At 59.0% G+C, this 20,722-nt stretch overlaps 1 protein-coding gene across 4 annotated transcripts in view; it reads left to right on the plus strand.

Annotated features, from left to right (window-relative positions):
* LOC111522051 (serine/threonine-protein kinase 32C) overlaps nucleotides 1-20,722 on the plus strand; it is a 126,197-nt gene that overhangs the window by 66,277 nt on the left and 39,198 nt on the right. For 3 of the 4 annotated variants that reach the window (XM_023185791.3, XM_023185788.2, XM_023185789.2), the window contains exon 2: nucleotides 18,225-18,280. Coding sequence is in view for 2 of the 4 variants with exons in the window: in XM_023185788.2 (XP_023041556.1) it covers nucleotides 18,225-18,280 (56 nt within the window). In the remaining 2 variants the exon portion in view is untranslated. Of the gene's footprint in view, nucleotides 1-18,224; nucleotides 18,281-20,722 lie in introns of those variants that run through there. The other variant, XM_023185790.2, reaches the window with a different exon arrangement.

Raw genomic sequence — 20,722 nt, forward strand, 5'->3', positions numbered from 1 at the left:
GAGCCACCTCGCCACCTCTGAGGCTCCCCCAGAGCCACCTCGCCACCCTTGCAACCCTCCCAGAGTCACCTCACCGCCCCAAGGCTCCCCAAGAGCCACCTCGCTGCCCTTGAGGCCCCCCCAGAGCTACTTCGCCGCCCTTGCGGCCACATCTGCTGCTTGCACCTTCTGCTGTTCTGTTGCCGCAGCGGGTCAGGAAGATGTGCTGCTGCCACGAATCCTCTGAAATCAGGCTGAGTATAAATAAAATACAGGTGTGATGGATGAGGCTTGGACTTGTATGAACTTAACATAGTTTAAAGTCTTTCCTAAAGTCAAAGTCAGAATGAAGTGCCCTATTTACTCACATGCTTTTTCATGTCTTCCATCAAGAAAACCTGCTATGAACGACTGTCCTGCCCCTGCCTCCCACCAAGGAAGCTCGTGTTGAAAAAGAAGACTGTGCTGTCTGCTGGGTCCACCACGCTGGGTTTGGGGCGACAGTAAGGCCCTGTGGGGGTGTGCCCCATGGGAGCCCCATTGGGTGCTGGTTCTGGGAATCCTCTTCCCCTCCCTGCATCCATGTCCCCCCATCAGCTCAGGCCCCTGAGGATGGCGTCTGGCCCCTCAGCTCCCTGGTGGGAGAGGGTCCTGGAGGGGTCCTGGCCCGGGTCCCTCCTCCCGCTGAGGCCGTTCTTCCACCGACCTCTCGGTCCAGCAGGACGTGCCAGCAGTGCTGGGGTGCAGCAGAAAGCTCTGTCCCTGGCTCCCTCAAGGCCCCCGGCTCCCTGTGCATCCCGCCCACCTAAGGCCTACTCCCAGCTTCCCTGCAGGGGGCCGCAGCCCACAGCCCACAGCCCACTGATTGTGGGCCACTTAATTATTTTGTTAATTGAAGTGAGATTCCTAGCACACAGAATTAACCACTTTAGAGTGAAGAGTTCTGTGGTGTTTAGTGCATCGACATTGTGGAGAACATACTCTGCACACCACCTCTAACTGCAGGTGTCTCACCAGCCCTAAGGGAGACTCCATGCCTGTGGATGACCGTCCCTCGCCACCACCTGCCCCAGCTCCTGGGAGCCACCGCTGCCTTCTGTCCCTCGGTCGCGGCCTGGGCATTTCACGGGGCGGAGTCACACAGTGCATGAAACTCTTCTCTCCGGCTGCCTTCGCCTGGCGCCATGTTTCTCTCAGGGTCCTTCCAGCTCAGACCGTGTGTCACTGCGTCATGCTTTTCCTTTTCTATAATCTCAACTTTTTTTTTTGAGATGAAGTCTCGTTCTGTCATCCAGGCTGGAGTGCAGTGGCACAATCTCAGCTCACGGCAGCCTCTGCCTCCCAGGTTCAAGCAGTTCTCCTGCCTCAGCCTCCCAAGTATCTGGGATTACAGGCATCCACCACCATGCCCAGCTATTTATTTATTTTTGTATTTTTTGTAGAGATGGGGTTTCATCATGTTGGCTAGGTGGGTCTCGAACTCCTGACCTCAGGAGATCCACCTGCCTCGGTCTCCCAAAGTGCCGGGATTACATAATCTCAAATTTTATTTTAGATTTGAGGGTGCAGGTTCGTTGCCTGGGTATATTGCGTGATGCCGAGGTTTGGGGTTCGATTGATCCTGTCACCCAGGCACTGAGCGTGGTACCCAGTGGCTGATTTTTCAACTCTCAACCCCTCCTCCTGTCCCCTGCCTCGCAGTCCCAGTGTCCATTGTTCCCGTCTTTATGTCCACTTGTGCCCAGTGGTTAGCTCCCACTTACACGTGACGACGTGGTATTGGGTTTTCTGTTCCTGCGTTAATTAACTCAGGATTACGACCTCCAGCTGCATCCATGTTGCCGCAGAGGCCATGACCTTGTTCTTTTTTACGAGTGTGTAATATACCACAGTGTATAGGTACCACATTTTCTTCAGCCAGTCCACCGTGGATGGGCACCTGGGTTGGTTCATGTCTTTGCCGTTGTGATTAGCACCACAATGAACACGAATGCGCGTGTCTTTTTGGTAGAATGATTTGTTTTCTTTTGGATATGTGCCCATAATGGGATTGCTGGGTCAAATGGTAATTCTGTATTTTTTTGAGAAATCTTCAAACTGCTTTCCACAGTGGCTGAACTAATTTAGATCCCCACTAATAGTGTATAAGCGTTTGTTCTCTTTTCTCTGCAGTCTTGCCAGCATCTGTTGTTTTGTGACTTTTTAATAATAGTCATCCTGACTGGTGTGAGATGGTGTCTCATTGTGGCTTTGATTTGCATTTCTCTGATGATTAGTGCTGTGGAGCATGTTTTTCATATGCTTTTTGGCCATTTGGATGTCTGCTGGTGAAAAGTATTCATGTATTTTACCTGTTTTGTTGTTGTTGCTGTTGTTTTGTTTTTTGAGACGGAGTCTCGCTCTGTCGCCCAGGCTGGAGTGCAGCGCCGTGATCTCGGCTCACTGCAACCTCTACCTCGTGGGTTCAAGCAATTCTTTGCCTCAACCTCCTGAGTAGCTGGGGTTACAGGCACCTGCCACCATACCCAACTAACTTTTGTATTTTCAATAGAGATGGGATTTCACCATCTTGGCCAGGCTAGTCTTGAACTCCTGACCTCGTGATCCACACACCTCAGCCTCCCAAAGTGCTGGGATTACAGGCATGAGCCACCGTGCCTAGCTGTATCTTACCCATTTTTTAATAGGTTTATTTGTTTGTTGCCTTGTTCAGTTGTTTAAGTTCCTTATAGATTCTGGGTATTAGAACTTTGTTGGATACGTAGTTTGTGAATGTTTCCTCCCTGTCTGTTGGTTTTCAGTTTACTGTGTCAGTGGCTTCTCTTGCCATGCCGAAGCTCTTTAGCTTAATTAGGTTCCCCTTGTCACATTTTGTTTTTGTGTTCATTGCTTTTGAGGAGTTAGTCATAAATTATTTCCAAGGCTGATGTCAAGAAAGGTGTTTCCTAGCTTTTCTTCTAGAACTTTTATAGTTTGAGGTCTTATATTTAAGTCTTTAATCTATCTTGAGTTAATTTTTGTATATGGTGAAAGATAGAAGTCCAGCTTCATTCTTCTGCATGTGGCTCTCCAGCTCTCCCAGCACCATTTATTGAATGGGAAGTCCTTTCCCAATTGCTTGATTTTGTCAGCTTTTTTGAAGATCAGATGGTTGTAGGTGTGCAGCCTTAATTTTGGGTTCTCCATTCTGTTCCATTGGTCTATATGTCTGTTTTTGTACCAATGCCATGCTGTTTGGGTTACTGTGGCCCTGTAGTGTAGTTTGAAGTCCAGTAATGTGATGTCCCTGGCTTTGTTCTTTTTCCTTAGGATTGCTTTGGCTGTTTGAGCTCGTTTTTGGTTGCATGTGAATTTTAGAATAGTTTTTCCTATTTCTGTGAAAAATGACTTTGTAGTTTGATAGGAAGAGCATCGAATCAGTAGATTACTTTGGGCAGTATGGCTATTTTAACAATATTGATACTGCCAATCTATTAGCATGGGATGCGTTTCCACTTGTTTGTGTCATCTCTGACTTCTTTTTTATTTTATTTTTTTGAGACAGACTGTCTCTCCGCTGCACAGGCTGGAGTGCAGTGGTGCAATCGTGGCTCACTGCCACCTCTGCCTGCAGGATTCAAGCAATTCTCATGCCTCAGCCTCATGAGTAGCTGGGATTACAAGTGTGTACCACGCCTGGCTAATTTTCTGTATTTTAATAGAGACAGGGTTTTACCATGTTGTCCAGGCTGGTCTCAAACTCCTGACCTCAGGTGATTCACCTGCCTTGGCCTCCCACAGTGCTGGGATTACAGGCGTGAGCCACCGTGCCCAGCCCCTGATTTTTCCCGCAGTGTTTTATAGCTCCCCTTGTAGAACTCGTTTCATCTCCTTGGTTAGGTGTATTCCTGGGTATTTTTATTTTATTTTTTGGCTATTGTAAATGGGATTGTATTCTTGATTTGGTTCTCAGCTTGAATGTTATTGGTGTATAGAAATGCTGCTGGTTATTGTACGTTGATTCTGTATCCTGATACTTTACTGAGGTCGTTTGTCAGTTCCAGGAGCCTTCTGGAGGAGTCCTCGAGGCTTTCTAGGCATAGAATCCTGTCGTCAGCGAGGAGAGGTGATTTGGCCTCCTCTTTTCTTGTTTGGATTCCTTGGTTTCTTTCTCCTGCCCAACTGCGCTGGCCGGGGCCTCTGCCCTGTGCCTCCGAGTGGCTGATGCACATTCCCTGGGGTGGCTGTGCCATATCAGGTCTACCTGCTTGTGCACCGATGGTGCTGGAGTTGCCTTCACCTTGTGGCTGCCTCGTGGGTCGTGTTCCGTGTGGTCCACCTCTCATGAGGAGCCCCCACTGTGGTACCAAGGTCACTCCGCTGGCTTCTGCAGGCTGTCTGCCCGCGGTCGGGGTCTGTGCCCCTGTGAACCTGGCCCTGCATGGGGGCCACACGTATTTCCTCGAGGGAGGCAGACTTGTTAGTGACTTTCCCATGTGTGTTTGATTTCATGTCTGCTCCCATGGACCGTGTCGCCACAGAGTTCGGACACTGCCATAAGCCACTGCTTTGTGCTCTCCCCGGCAGCCGGGCAGCCGGGATTTTGTGACTGTAGCTCCTTTCAGGGTGTTGAAAACTTTGATGACGTGTAGATCCCTGCCCAAGTGATACTTGCTCCATCCTGCTTGTGTTTGCGCTTTATGAAGAGGCTGCCGTGCTTGCGGGGTCTTCTGGGACTTGCTTGCAGGAGCTCAGAGCAGCCTGCAGCGTCTGGTGGCTCCTGTTGTCTGTGTCCACACAAGGATCCTGAGCTGGCTCAGTGTGCGGGGCCGGGGCTGCTTTCTCCCCGTGCCTCTGCCCACTGGTAATTGAGGGTGTGGCACTGGGTGGGGGGCTGTCTGTCCTTCCACTGGAAGACCTGGTGTGGACGCACAGGGTTGAGGAGCCTGGGCAGCTCCCTCTGAAGACCCCTCCTTCCTGTCCCGTCTGTGTGTGCTCCTGACTGGAGCCAGCTGTGTAGAGATGTCCTCGTTCCAGACCCACCCATCCGGAAGCCAGCCTGGGGGTGCGTGACTCTGCGGATTGTTGTTATGTTGGTTCTGTTTCCTGAAACTTTACTGAGGGCATTTGTCAGTTCCAGGTGCCTCATTCCTTCCCAGGGAGATTCTCCAGCCACCTGGCAACCCTGTGGCCTCCCCATGGGGAAGCAGTGATCGTCTCCAAGGCCTAAGCTCGTAGTCCCCGCGGCCTCCCCGTGGGAAGCAGTGATCGTCTCCAAGGCCTAAGCTCGTAGACTCTGAGGCCTGCGGGAGGTGGGGACACCAGTCTGTCAACTTCCCGCAGCCCCAGGGGCCGGACTGAGGGGAGGCAGAGCTCTGTGGGCCATGGGCCTGCGGGGGCCCGCATGAGCGTCCTGACGGGATTTTGGGAGGGAGGGTCTGGCAGTGCTGACCTCACCGCCTGTCCCCTGTGCTCCTGTGGGCCTTGGCACATCCAGGGGCCCCCAGGCGCCACTGTGGTGTTGGGCCCCGTCTCGTCCCCTCCCTGCCCTCCAGGTGGTGACGTGCACGTGGTGAGGCAGTGCCCGCCCGGCCACTGGTGGCCCCGTGAGCACTGCATGGGGCCCAGCCTCGACCCCAGGGCCCTGGGTGCAGAGCAGTGGGGTGTTCCTCATAGGCATCTGCTGGCCCCTGCGTGCAGGTGGGCCGAGGAAGCAGAGCGGTCCCCTTGAATGACATGATCCAAAGGTGAGGGTCTGGGAAGCAGCCCCCTGCAACACCCAGGACCCGACAGCGGCACCCAGCATCCCGAGATGGGGGCCTGTGTGTCCGAGGGTGTGGGGGGCGTTGGGGGTTGGGGTGGAGCCTGTTCCTTGGCACATGGGAGCTGGTGGAGGCAGAGGGGCCGTGGGGGCGGATTTCGGGCTGGCTTCGGCTTGACCTCCTGCCCCTCCCATGCGGTTGGCTCTCAGTGGTGCCATGTCTTTGTCTGCAAGCCGGACACCTGCGAGGACCCTGGGCCAGAGCTGAGGGTGGGCTTTGGTGCGTCCCCCAGTGGCTGAACAGGGCCAGGGGTCAGGTGGACGCTGAGGCCATTGCTGTCCCCAACAGCATGGCTGGAAGGATGTGTCAACGTCTCCTCAACCTGAGCAGTTATTTCTGGGGACGGCTTTGACTCCGGGGTCCCTGAGCCAGGTGACCCTCTCTCAGCATCACCAGGGTTTAGCTTGGATTCTTTTTTCCTGAACCAAACTTTACACAGTGTGTATTTGTGGCATGTGTGCACGGGGCCTCCGTGATGTGCGTGCTTGGCCCTTGGTCTGGAGCCCATGTAGAAGACTCACCCATAACAGGAAATTGGCAACCCCTGCCCTGTGAAGCCTGATGGACCTATTCAGGCCGGTTGAAAACACACAGCTCCTTCATTCAGGCGACCTGCCCTGCGAGGGCCCACATCCCAGAGAGTCTGTAGTGAGTGTCACAGCGAAGCTGCAGGGGCTGCTCCGGAATGCTGGGTGTGGTTTCCCGAGATGGTGGTTATTAGTCCGTTCTCACATTGCTAGAACTACCTGAGACTGGGCAATAATTTATGAAATAAAGAGGTTTAATGGACTCACTTCTGCAGGCTCTACAGGCCGCCTGGCTGGGAGGCCTCAGGAAACTTACAGTCACGGCGGAAGGCCAAGGGGAGGCCAGCACGTCCTCGTGGCCGGAGCAGGAAGGAGACAGTGAAGGGGAAGTGACCCACACTTTTAAACGCCCAGATCTCGTGAGAACTCACAATCACGAGAACAGCGAGGGGGAACTCGGCCCCCATGATTCAGTCACCTCCCGCCAGGACCCTCCTCCAACATTGGACATGACAATTCAGCATGAGATTTGGGTGGGGACACAGAGCCAAACCGTATCAGGGGCTTACCTCTTACCCTGGATAGAAGGAGGGTCCTGCAGTGCCCATTTTCTCACCTGCCCCAGGGCTTTAGGTGCCCACGCAGATGAGAATGGTTGGCTATGGCCTGTTCATGCCCCCAGTACCTGGTGCAGGGCCTCCCAAGCCACAGCCCTGTCCGTGCCCCCAGCTGTGCCCACAGTGCCTGGTGCAGCGGCCTCCCAAGCCACAGCCCTGTCCGTGCCCCCAGCTGTGCCCACAGTGCCTGGTGCAGCGGCCTCCCAAGCTATAGCCCTGTTCATGTGTTGTTGAGTGAATTCTTTTAGTTGGAGATGATATTTTCCTACCATTTGCCATTGGTATTTCTAGGATAAAATTATTTCCTGATGAACTGGTCATCCTTAACCCCTGTCTGCGCGTGGGCGGGGACCTTCATGTTGTGGAAGAGGCCATGCCCTCGAGGCCCTTCCAGCCCCTCCTCAGCACTGTGGTGTTTGGGGTCCTCGTCCAGCCCTGAGGTGTGTGACCGCCTGGCCTGGGGCCGCTCAGGAGAGGCACTGGGAATACGTGGGAGTCCAGAAGTAGCTCCTTTCCAGGGCCTGCCAGCCCTCACAGCATCAGCGTGGACAGTGGTCATTATCCAGGGTGTCAGGTGCCCGGAGGACCAGCCGTGAGCCTGCTGCCCTGTTCCTACTGGGTGGGCTGGGAGGAATTCCAGAGGAAGGCCTGTGCACTAGCCCAGCCACCCAGGAGAGCATGTTGGACCCGTCCTGAGGATGACACGGGCTCCGCCTGTTCTTCACAAAGAGCCCTGCAAGGGCCCCATGGGGTGGTGGTTGGGGAGGGGGCGGCCAGGGCCGTGCTCTCCGTTTTAGGAAAAGGAGACTGTGCGGAACTGCTGTTGACGGTTTGAGGAAAGGTGCTTTCCACTCTACCAAGTACTAATGTGTGTGGAAATCAGATGGGAGCTCACGCCACCTTGGAGCAAAGTTCCCGCTGTGCCCAGCAGACACCAGCCCAGCCTTGGCAACCGGGCCCTCTTGCCCGTCCACTGCAGATCCAGGAGAGGCGGCTGCCCCCGTCTCTAGGTCAGTTCAGGCCGATGTCCTGGGGCTGGGACACTTGGTGTTGCTCCCGAGGTGGTCCTGGGGGGCCACTCAGCTGGCATTCATCACCCATGTGTGTGATGGGGTGACGAGGAGGGAGCAGTGAGGGTACTTGGGACGTGGAGCCCTTCGTCCTGACTGATTTCCCGGGGCCAGTGGAGTCCGTGCACTGAGGGGAGGCTCACTGGCCTTTGCAGCCCATGCCAGGGGCTGTGGCTTTCAGGGGCCTGCTGGGCCGTGGCCTCCTTTGGGCCTCAGGCAGGCTGCACAGTGGAGGCTCGAGAGCCCTGGACCCCACCTCCAGGTGCAGAGGAGACCCCAGCCCAGGGCAGCTGATGGGTCCCCTGGGGGGTATTTGGTTCTGGAGCCCCCTCCTAGTGTCTGCAGAGGGGCCTGGTGGATGGCGGGAGGTGGGAGGATTGTGGGGGTGTCAGGCCTGGGCTTGCCATCATTGGCTCACAGTGGGCACCCCTGGGGACAGAAGCAGAGAGAGGGCAGGGCAGGGGGCCAGCAGCAGGGGGCCGGCAGCAGACGTTGGGCACCAGATGGGGTGGGCAGGGGTGATGTGGCTTTCTGTGCCAGAACAGGCAGCATCCTGCCACCCCCTCCTTCGCAGCTCCGCCCGCCCATCACTTCGGCTGCGGGGGGCATGATGCTCCCTCCCTGCTCTGAGTCACTCCTCCTCCAACTCCGCCTCACTCCCTGGAAGCTCTCGGGCACCCCGAATGACCACAGCCCGCTGGCCTAGGGTCCTGTGGCTGCCAGGAGCCACCTCTTCCTAGGAGCCCCTCTGCCTCTCTCTGTGGGAGACAGTGGCATGGATGTGGGAGGGCTGTGCAGGACCCCAGGGGCTGCAGATGGGAGGATGGAAGGGTGGATGGGTGGACAGGGCTTTTTCCAGCTTTGGCCCAGCCATATCCCTCCCCATCTCATGCTGGCCTCTGAACACACTGACCTCTGGGGTCTTTCAGGGGATTTCCCATATCCACAGGTTCCTCCCACTGAGGACCCAGCCTCATGGGCAGCCCCCAGCTGGCCCCACAGCAAGCCCTGAGCGTGGCCCTTGATGCAGCTGCACCCCAGGACACAGGGCCCTGCCCATCCATCTGCTCCCAGGCCAGGGCTCCTTGCTGGGCTGGTTGGCTTCGATCCCCAGCTGTGGGAGCAGGAGCTCCCCGGGAGGGCGGTGTCGCTTATGCCAACAGAGTGGAGTTCCCGTTACTTCGATCCCCTGCTGCGGGAGCAGGAGTGCCCTGGGGAGGGTGGGTGTCACTGACGCAGATGGAGCGGGGGTCCTGTGTGCGCTGCCCTTCCCCTTCCCGCGCTCCACACCCTTGCCTGATGTTTGCCCGTGTGGGTCCCTGGCTGTGCCCTGCATCAACCGCGAGCCTGTGGGGCTCCCATCTGCTGGGGCTCCCTGCAGCGCTGTGGAGGGAGGGGAGCTCGAAGGATGGGGTTGGAGTTGGGATGGTTCCAAGTGGAGAGATCTCTCAGAGGCCTGGAGGTTGGGGAGGCCTGAGCAGGCTGGAGGTGGCCTTCGTCCCTGCAGTGGATGTCTCCAGTGGCAGTGACTGCAGTGGTTTTGGGGTGGCGGCATCGGGGCAGGGAGCACCCTTCCCTTTTCGGGCTGGGCTTCAGCCTCCCATCTGCACCTTTAGGCCCCTGTCAGGCCCCTGCAAGCCTCAGGCCCCAGTGGCCTGGCCCTGCCCCAGGCTGCAGAGACCAGAGCCAGCCCTACTGGGCTGCTCCTGCCTTCATCCCTCTGCTGTTTGCAGCCCTGGCCCCCACAGGCTGAGCCCGGGACAGCAGGACCCCCTCCACCTCTGGACTCTGGATGGGCCCTTAGGCCTCTTGAGGAAGGGTGGGGGACCTGAGCTGGAAACGCTCCTCAGGTCCCGCCCCTCCCAACTCGGGAATCACATGATTGTTCATTATGAGACAGCTCCTGGAAGACGATCCAGCAAGGCCGGGGCGTGGGTACCTCCCTGCTGGCTGGGTACCTGCTCCGTCCTGAGCACCCTGTTCCAGGAGCCAGCTGAGGCCCACGCTTGGGGGTGATGGAGCCAGCCCAGGCAGCATTGGTGACACAGGCCGGGGCACCACAGGGTGCCCTTTCCACTGGGGTGCAGGTGCCAAGGCCTTACCAGAGCAGGTCCAGTGTGTACCGCTGACCCCACTGGGGCTTGAGAGCTTGTGGAGCTGTTTGGGGAGAGGACAGGCAGGGGCAGGTGCCTGGGCTTGCTCCCCCTTATCCAGTGCTGCTGCTGCTGCGGCCAGCGTCCTCCCTACCTGGCTGGGCACACCTGCCTCAGGGTTCAGGACTTAGGAGGTGCCCCAAGCCCCACCCCAAGTCAGGGCCAGCTCCGTTTCTGCTCTGGGGCCCGGGGCGCACGCCTGAGTGTCTGTACCTCTGGACGGGCAGCCCCAGGAGCAGGCTTCTCAGCTGCTGCAGGGCCAGGCGGCCTTGGAGTCCTCCAGGTCTGCCCTGTGGGTGGTCCTGGAGTGCTGGGTCCTGTGCAGTGAGAGGCAGGAGTGGGTGGGGCCGGGCCTCGGACAGCAGGACCCCTCTGGGCTGCCCAGGGGAGGCGCCACTGCCCACCACTCCAGCGGTGGGAGGAGCTGGAGGAGCCCAGGTCCCTGCTGCTGTGGGCGACTCCCTGCAGTCTCAGGCACCGCCCCTCGGACCCTGGAGGGCCTGAGCCTCCGCTGCCCGGAGATGCTTTGTTGCTCAGGCGTTGCCCTAATCACTAATTGATGGCAGTTCCCCATGTTGTCTGAGGATGTCGATGTTAAAACACCGGAACACGGTTCCAGACAATTTCAGACCAGACAGGACCAGGACCCACAGAACTGGCTGGGAAGTTGCCTCTGAGCACGTTTCATGGGTGGAAGCTCTCACTGTAATTAAGGTGGGGGAGGGAGATGGCAAGAATGCTGCCCTCAACAGGGTCCTTCCGGGAGTGCGGGCACTAGGACCCCCAGCTCTGGGTATGTACCTGGACAGGAGAAGCCACGATTGTTTCAGAGCCCGGGGCCCCACAGGCCTCAGCTCTGGGCTGCTGCCACATCATGGCTGTGTCTGTTTCACAGAAAAGGGTGAGGGCATTGCTGCCAAGACAGAGCCTGGGGCACAGGGTATGTTCCCAGAGCAAGACCCCAGTTGGCTCCCCGAGGCTGGAAGGGCAGTGGTGCCGGCTGAGGACAGAGCCTGTCCTGGAACTGCCCGGGGATGCCGGGAAGCTGCCAGGCCACCTGGGCGAATCCGAGCTGGACACCAGGGCTCCAGGGTATGCAGAGGCTGCAGGCTGCTGGTCACGGGAGTCTGCCCGTCTGCTCCTGGGTGAGGGGACAGTGGAGAAGGGGGAGGTGGCCAGGTGGGCCCTCTGAGACGCGTGGGCAGCGCACATAATGCTGGGCCGTGGCCCTGGTACCCAGGCATGACCTCGAGGCTCCAGGCCCCCTCTTGACTGAGGAGTCCAGGGTCAGAGCCAGCACCCACGCCTGCATCCCCTCTCCTGACCTCTGACCTTCCTGCCCTGGGGTTTCAAGACATCCTCAGTGGTGCAGGAAACTGCGTGAGGCCCAGCAAAGATTGAGGGACTGGCTTCCTCCAGGGCCCTGTGCTGCTTTCCTGGGCGCTGTGGCTGGACGCTTTTGCTCTGTGTTCCCTGCTGTAACTCGGGAGCCTCCCCACCCCTGCCCAGCGGCTCCGATGCTTGGCTCTTGCCCCACCTGTCTTGTCCGCATCTGTGTCGATCCTGCCTGTCAGCCTGGTGAGTCTTTGTCCCCACAGGCTGTGGCAAGAGGGGAGGGGTCTGTGAGGTGATGTCTGGTGACTCCTGTTCACCCGGTGGGCCAGGGTGCCCCAGGGGCGGAGGGTGGGGGGGCACCTATTGCCAGGAGGAGCTGTCGGGCCGGTTCCGACTCTTCCACCCAGCCCAGTGTTTCCTAAGGCAGGAGCCCCGTGTGGGCCAGACATCCCCAGAGGCTGCCCAAGCTCTGCAGGGCCAGCGTCTCGGAGTCCTGTGGGACGATTTTCCTCATCACAAGCACTTCCCGGGTCATAGGAGACGAGACAGCATTTAATCAACTTCTGCGTGCATTTCAACCACGTGTGACATTTGATCTTTGTGACAGCTCTCCTAGTAATGTCCACTTCTGGTGTGCAGTCCTCCCATGGGTGAAGGGGCTGGTTCTGCCTGAGGACACTCTGAGGTGGGGGCCTCTCCTGGCTGAGCGGGTGGGGTGAGCTGTGAAGGGAAGCGTCCCAGGCCTGGGACACGCTGGCAGCTGTGGGCAGCTTACCTACCACGTGGCAGCTCTGAAACTGTCCAGCACCCACTTCCTGAGCCTCCAAAGACATCAGGAGGGGACCTGGGGTGTCGGGAGCAGAGCTGATTCTCCAGCTCTTGGGGCAGCCTTTGTCAGGGGTGAGCACATTGTGCCGGGGTGACATAGCGCTGGCTCCCGGCGCCCTGCGGCAGCCTCTGTTCACTCTCCTGGGCTCCCAGGCCTGGGGGCAGCCTTCGCAGGGGGGTGCACACATTGTGCCGGGGTGACATAGCGCTGGCTCCCGGCGCCCTGCAGCAGCCTCTGTTCACTCTCCTGGGCCTTCACTGGGAGCATTTTCTTACCAGTTTTGATACAAACCCTGGCTTATGAAAAGACTGGGTTTTAACCTGAAACCCTGCTGGGGCTTCGGGCTTTCCCCAGATGGTTTGTTATTGGAAGTGCTCCTTCCACACCACACGTGGGCCAGCTGCTCGGCCGAGTGCTAGACGCAGAGGCGGGTCCCTGCAGGGCAGGAGGAAGGTTCTAGCCAGGCCCACACGAGGGCAGATCATTGTTTTCTTCTTGGGGAAAATGTTGAAATGTCACCTAACGCTTTTACCTTGGACTCGGTGGTGGCTGTGCCAGAGGCGACGTCTTGGCCGTCTCCCGCCTTGAGCCGGTGTCTGGCCTTAGACGTGCTGTGGAGGGGCGGCTCCCGCGGCTCTCTCCAGCTCCCTCTGCTCCCTCCAGCTCCCTTTCGCCCAGTTCCCAGGCCTGGCAGGACCTTCCCGGCAGACATGTGCATGGGCCACCTGTGCCGGCAACCCGGAAACCAGAAACACTTGCGGCTGGAGAGCTGCTTTCTGGAAAAGCTCCTTACCTTTTCTCTGGTTACTTTGTTGCTCCGAGTAAGCCTGGGGATGGTGGCGAAACTCTGAGAACAGTCGAATGCTGCGTTAGGACGAACGTCCACGCTGTCTGGGTGCTGGGCTTAGTGCTGATGAGTCTCGAGACAACCTGCCCCTGATTGTGGGACCTGGTTCAGGGACTGGGACCCCAGCCAGCAGCCCTTGGGGAGGACCTGGAGACGCTGCCGGACACCGTGAGAGGTGTGGGAGGCTGGTGTTGGTTTCTCAACTCGCCCACATGGATGCAGAATCCAGAGGGAACTGGGAGGAGGCGTCCCCGTGCTCGATTCTTACAGGACTGCTCTCAGTTGCCAACGCCAAAAAATGAAAGCCTTCCGTGAAGAATGAATATTTTAAAAACCCTTGATTCTGATGCATTGGCTGTTCTGGGAAGATTGTGTCTGTGGCCCTTTGGTCAAGTTGCACAATGAGGGCGGGTGCTGGTGGGCCGGGAGCTCCCAGCTGCTCTGCCCCACGCCGTCCTGCGCAGGCAAGTACAGAGGTGCTTCCTTCAGGCAGTCCTGGTTCCTGGGAAGGAGCCCCCTGCCTGTGAGATGGGACTGTGGGGAGCCGCGTCGGTTCCTCCTTTTACCGGCGTCCTAATTTGAGAGGCGGGCAGCACGGGTAGAGGATGTGCAGACGGTATCACACGGCGTAAATCACGCCGAGGAACGTGACAGACAGTCTTGGCCCCCAAAATCACGACCCATGCCCACACTTCCATGCCACACTTGCCCGGAAGTGCAGGGAGCTGCGGGAACTCTCATGAGAGGACTCTGATGGACTCTGTAGACGCTGGTTCCTGGTGACCATGGTGGTGGCAGGGCCACTCTTGGGACACCAGGCTGATTATATATTGCTCTCCTCAGAGCGCACAGGGAGCTGTTTTGACAGATTCCTGCCAGTGGACTTCCTTCTCCTTACCTCCTCTGCTGAGTGCTGGAATGAGAGCTGACCTCTTCTTTGGGAGCCGGGAATGGGGCTGAGCCTAGGCTTGCGTGGGGCAGGGCCGGTGGTCATAGGAGGTCCTGGCCCAGCCCGGGGCAGTGCAGAGACCCTCATGGGTTGCTAATGGCAGGTGTGGGGGGCAGGGACCTGAAACAGCCACTGGGTCTCCAGTTCCACTGGTTTGGAGCCTTCGGGGCTGGGGTCGGGAGGGCATGAGGGCTGCTGTGCACAGTGGCAAGGCCAGGTGTGTCTGACCCCAGCCAGGTGGGCACCCGGGGGGCAGCAGGAGCTGGGCATCAGGGTGGAGCCACGGTCATCCAGAGGATAGCTACGATGCCGATCAGCCCCCTGCCGGTGCCTGTGACTCACCTGGCAGGGTCTGGGACAGTGGGTCCCTGAGTAGGGATCCCTGTGGACATGGCTGGTAGAGACCACTTGGCTGGGGGCTTCTCATGGGGGCTGGTGTGGTGAGCCGTGCCCACAGGGTTACACTCTGCTGCTCACATGGTGTCCCGGAGCCACATCCGGGATTCCTGTCCCACCGGCACCTTCCCTGAGCAGCATCTGCATGGCTGTCTCGGGTGCCACTGTCTGGGACTTGGTGTCCCTGTGGCCGCCCTCCTGGTCAGTCTTAGGAAGCGGGGACAGTTGTGTTCAAATCACAGGCATTGAAAAGTGGGCGCCTCAGCCCCCCCCCCGACCCCCCCCCCTCCCCCCCCCCCCCCCCCACGGCCCCGCCCCGGCACCCCCCCCCCCCTCCAGCCCCCCCCCCTCCACGCCCTGACCCCCCACAGCCCCACCCCAGCACACCCCTGACTTTACAGCCCCACTCCCTGCACGCCCTGACTGCCCCCCACAGCCCCGCCCCAGCACATTCCTGACTTTACATTCCCACCCCCTGCACGCCCTGACCCCACAGCCACGCCCCGGCACACACTCACCCTGCTGCTGCCTCGTGGCCGGGAGCCCCTGCCAGAGCTGCGTCCTCCTCACACCCTCGGGAGGTACTGGCTTTGCAGGCACAGGTGACACAGTTGCCGTGACTCCCTTATGCTTCTGGCTTATTTAATACATTTTGTTTCCCATCCCTTTCCTCTCCAGGAGGGACTCACCTCAGGAACTAGTGCTTATTCTCTAAGTTGGAGGTGATGGTGGCTGGGCTCTCTTGCTGGTTCACAGCTCAGGGGACCAGAGGCTTAGGGCTTCACGCTGTGCGGGCTGCTTGGGGTCCTGGGGGAGGCCACCGGAGCATGCGCCCAGGCACTGGAAGATGCTGGCTTCATTTCCCAGGGCAGTCCAGGACTGGATTCCAGGTACCCATGTGCCAAATGCCAGGATCAGGGGCGTGGCACAGCAGGTGCCATGTGGCCGTCCTAGGCATGCGTGTGGGCGTGGACCACCACCCTCGTCCTCAGCTCTGTTGGGAATGGCCAAGGCTGTGCCAACCATGGGCTTCTGTGCCCGCTGGGGCTCTTCTGCCTCTACTGGGTGCTCCAAGAAGGAGCACAGGGGTCTCTAGGCAGCAGCGGCCTGGGTGGAACCTGGGTGGACAGAGGGTCCTTGGACCCAGAGCCGCCCAGCAGAGTTCATCTCCCCAAGCTGTGGGCAGCCAGCTCAGCCCTGGGCCTTGCCCTGACACCCTGTCCCCTCCCCACTGCAGGGCAGGCCCCACAGACTCCAAGGTCCATCCTGTTGGGGTTGGCTGCTGGATGGCATCGGTGTCCCTGTCTCCCCTGCCACGGCCCAGCTGCCCTCTCGTTCCCCTCCCTCCTCCAGTTCAGCCCCGTCCATGACACATGCCGGTTCGCAGCCCACTTTCCTTTAACATCTGGTGACATCGGGTGACACCACAGGGTGGCAGCTACTCCCTGCCTGTGGGGCTGTGGCCCGGGCTGCCTCGGAGTGGCTTTGCTGGTGCCAGAGCAGCCTCTGCCTTGATGACATAATCTCTGTTTGGGCGTGCGTAGTTTTTCCTGAGGAAGGAGGCTGGGATGCAGGGTGGGGCGGCTGCCGCCTGGAGCTGGGGATCTTGGGGGCTGTGCCAGCTTGTGGGTGTCGGCCACAGGTCTTGTCTGTGCAGCACGGTCTGTCCTCTGCGGCCTCTCTGCCCAGTGCCCAGCTCTGATGCCTGGCAGCCTCTTCTCTCACCCCTTGAAACCCCACCCCCTCCATCAACCTGGTCCTGACCCCCTGTGCCAGTCAGTGCCCCTCTAGGCACTTGCAGAGGGGAGGTGAGGAGCACCTTTCTAAGGCACTTAAATCAGACTGCTCTCCCCACTTCTGCAGAGTCAAGCCCCACTGCCGTCTTGTGCAGCGGAGACCAAGGCCACAAGTCACAGCCCCTTTCTCACCCCCAGGTGCTCTGCTGACCGCCCTCCCACTTCACCCACTGACCAGCTTGTGGGTCTGTCCATACCATGGGGTCCTTTTCCTGCCTGTGCCCAGGCTGGCCCCTCACCTGGGCACCCTCTCTCTGCCCCCAGCTGATGCCCACTTGTCTGGAGGGCCCAGCACAGGTGTCCTCTCCCCAGGATACGACCCTGCACCTTCACACCGGCTCTGCCCTGTGCTCCAAGCCCTGAAGCCTCCATGGGTCCTTGTCATGGCGCCCGTAGCTCAGACTGAAAGACCTCTGGGTGTGTGACTCTGTCTCCAGGGTCCGTGAGGATGGACACTTTGCTGTGTCTGTGCTGAACCCTGGTGCTATCCTGGAGCACCCTGGGAAGGGAGTGGGCCTTTTCCAGTTCAGAGGAAAATGTGAAGAAACCTTTCTTCTAGAAACTGTTCTGTCTCCTCCTCCACACACCGAGTGCCTCAAGCACTTGCCCCACCAACGGCACAGGGTACCCCCAGGGAGCAGTGGAGACGAGATGAGACTCCAGGTCGTGCCTCCCAGGAGTGGTCAGTACCCACTGCGGTGTCTCCCTGGGTCTGCCTCTGGCCTTGGCTGTGTCTTCCCTGCCTTTAAAATAACCATGTTTGTGTGTTGGGGGGCTGGGTTCCAGTTGTCGAATTCCCCACAGAATAAGTGAACATGAGGCTGTGGTAAAAGTGGGTAAAAAAGTGAAATGTTGTGAACCAGTGGGTGTCCTAAACCTGGCTCCAGGACACAGGGCCTTGCAGTGAGAGCCATGTGCAGGCCCTTCATGGGTGCAGCACACTGGGGGTGCAGACCCGGGGACACAAGCTTAGGGGTGCAGAATTTGGGATATAGGCCTGGGGACACAGGTGGAGGCAGCTGCTGGCCTGGGAGTCATCTGGAGGGGCTCATCCTGGAGGCCAGTGGGTGACATTGTGGGACCCCCGTCTTATGTGTACGGAGAATGTCCTGGGTTTGAAAGGCAAGTCGAGGCGGTCTGGAAAGCCCATCAGACTCCCTTTCCTTGGTGTGGATAGAGGCTCCCTGGGCAGGGCACACGGGGAGGTCTCATGAGTGACAACTGGGGGGCCGTCCTTCTCCCGGAAGGGCTTGCAGGTGTGGGAAACGGTGCCTTCTGCAGCTTTGCATAGGCCTGCGGAATGGCCCTCGTGCTGGGCGCAGGCACTCCCAGGCCACTCAGGTCATGGTGGACACAGCTGCAGCCCTGAGCCTCCTCTCGTTCATCTTGGGACCGTTTGCAAACTCCCCCAGGCTTGCCCAGTGAGTGTCAGCAGGGCCGACGCCCCTGTCCTCTGGAGACGCGGAGCAGGGTGGAGGGGAACCAGGAACAGCTGCTCACGCGTGCGTGGCTTCCCCCAAAACCCCGGGCCTGCCTGTTTGGGGGTGTTCACTGGACGGAGCAGCTTTCAGTGGGGGTGGCCGGTGCCCGGGACGGCAGCCCAGTGGAGTCGGACTCAGGCGTGTGTGGCTGGTTCTTGCCGTGTCCCTGCTGTGGTGGGCACCTGCCTAATCCTGTAACAGTCCTGAGAATAGGACGTGCATGACCCCAGGCCCACGTCTTCACTGACTGGGGCTCAGCCCCCTCCTGCCTCGCACAGGAGTGAGAGTTCAGCCCGCCCCACGTAGATCCTCTTCTAGGGTGAGGGGCCCTGGCAGCATCGGGGTGGGGGGTGTCGAGGTGGAGGAGCTGCTCTGGGGTGGGGGTTTGTACCACGTGGGGCCTTACTGCTACCTCACCAGGTGTCCCTCTGTTTTATTCTGCAGTGAACTTTGACCACTTCCAGATCCTTCGGGCCATCGGGAAGGGCAGCTTTGGCAAGGTAAGGCAGGGCCTTGCATGGGGATTGGGCTGAGGGGGCAGGGGCAGAACCGTGGAGCTGGACGTGCTGTCCCCTGAGTCCACCTACCCCCATCCTCCTCGGGAGAAGCAGCCTCACCCGGGCCGAGGCTCCAGGTCCTTTAGGGAGGGCGTGGGCACTCCTCCCATGGAGGCAGCCAGCTTTGCCGCTGTCAGACTGGGCCCCATGGTGTCACCAACACCACAGCATCCAGGAGCCACGGGGACAAAATCGCAGCTTTGGCTGAACCGGAGCCCAGAAGCCAGGCTGTGCCTACGGCTGCTCCTCAGGGCCTGCAGGGGACAGGATGGAGGGTGGGTGCTGAGCATGCATCTTCAGCTGGGCCCTGTCCTCTTCCCCATCCCTGTCTCCAGCCCCGTCCAGAACGCCCTGCTGCTATCCTCCACGTAGGCCTGCTGGCTGGCCTGGACGGAGCCTGTTCCTTTACTCCTTTTGTTTTCTCTTGGCCAGATCTAACTTCCTGATTGCCGCCTTGTAATATCTAGAGATCAGGGGTAATTATAACTCAAAGAGGCTTAACGAGCACTCGGGAAAGGTTGGAATTAGCCCTCCGGCTTCTGCGCGCGGCTCTGTTGTGGATGAATCACTTCTGAATGGACAGTTCTTTTCAGCTGTCCCAGGAGGCTTAGCAGATGGGCTCTGCCTCCCTCCCGCTCCTGGCTGTACAGCTGCCTGGACACTGTCTATTTAAGCCCCATAAGCCCTTTTTAAAGCGATTGCTGGGCTACCGGAGTATAATACGTAGGGTATTTGAATGTGATTAATTACCTCCATTTCATTGTATCGCAAGTCATGGCTCCACTGGGTTACTTGCGGCCTGGGGTGATGAAAAGTCAGAGCGAATGAGCCCCTTTGTGCAGTGCGTTGAGAAAGCTCCCGCGCACCGAGGAGAGAGTGCTTTTGAGTCCCTGCATGTGGGGAGGCGCCCGTGGACCTGCACTGTTTTGTTGCTGGTGAGGCCGGTTGAGCGTCGAGGTGAGGTGCTGAAGCCGGCGGAGTTCGTCAGAGACACTCAGGGCTGTTGGGACTGACTCAGACCCTCCTGTCCTCCCAGCTGAGCCTCAGTTCTATTCTCCGGGCCCACAGCGGGTGCATGAGGGGCAGGCAGGATGGAGTTTGGGGGCACGGCTCCCCTCTGGCAGCGGAGGATGGCAACTGTGACGGAGTTCAGGAGAGGTGGCTTAGGGGGACCCTGGGAGTCACCAGGCATCCAGAAATCAGGTTCAAGGAGGCAGGCTGGGAAGCCTGGGCCCGGCCAGCACATCTGGAGAGGACCAGGCCAAGGGCATCTGAGGGGCAAAGACCTGCCCTGGGGAGCGGGGCTGGCAGGTGCAGGTGCTGTTTCTTGGGGGCCCCGGCGTCTCCCCATTGCCCCCGCCTCTGTTGGCCCTACACCCCTGCCTGGGGATGGTCCCCTCCTTCTCATGAGCACAGGTGGGCAGCCTCAGCCCTGCCACTGTCTGCAGACCCCCCCAGGGTTCTGCTCCTCAGACCAGTTCTTAAGAGGCTCGCAAAAGCCAGCTGGCCCAGAAATGGGCAACTGTGGAGTGTGGGGAACAGGAGGGAGCCACTGGGTGCTGTGCTCAGATGCAGGGTAATCGTGCACCTGGAGGGTTCCTTCTGGCTCCCAGTTAGGCCTCCTCATCAGGCCTGCAGGGGTTCTGTGCAGCACTTGCTGATGGATGCCTGGCACCGAGGGGAGGGTGAGGTGCGGCCTTTCACTGACCTGGAGGGGTCCTTCCAGCTGTTTCACGGGCCAAGGCAATGACCCCATAGCCGGAAGGATGAGGGCTGAGAAGGGTGGCTCTGCATGTGGTTGGGCTGTAGCTGCGTCTGCTCACACGTGGCCTCAGTTCAGAGGGGCTGCAGCAGCAGAGGCCCCAGCCACGGCTGTTTCCCCGCAGGAGGTGGTGGGCCCAGGCTCAGCTGCGCCCTGGCCCTGCCAGTGTTGGAGCCACCTGTGAAAATGGCTCTGCGTCGAGGGGTGGGATACCCTGGCAGCGCACCGGAGCCCACCCGTTCAGGACGGCGCAGCGTTTGGAGTCCGACCGGGTAGAGTCCGGTCCTGCCAAATGGCTGTGGTGCAGCTGCTCTACCTGCCGGGGCCACAGCTCCACTCTTGGGGCCGCCGCTCCTGAAAACGGATTATCTAGAGCTGGCCCTTGGCTTTTATGTTTGTTTTCAATTTTTAAAAAATTACAGTGAATTACACATAACAAAATTTACCATTTTCACTGTTTTGAAGGCAGCTCTCGGGCCTGAAGTACATGGTGCCCCCCAGTTCTGTCCAGCTGAAAGTGGTGGCCTTAGTTAATTCCAGGACTAACCACTTAGCGGGAGGAATCTAGACTTGGAGAAAATCTGTTTTCTTCCTGCCATGGACATTCCTCCAGCCTGCCCCCC

This window comes from Piliocolobus tephrosceles, chromosome 9 (assembly GCF_002776525.5).
Source record: "Piliocolobus tephrosceles isolate RC106 chromosome 9, ASM277652v3, whole genome shotgun sequence".
Classification (NCBI taxonomy): domain Eukaryota; kingdom Metazoa; phylum Chordata; class Mammalia; order Primates; family Cercopithecidae; genus Piliocolobus; species Piliocolobus tephrosceles.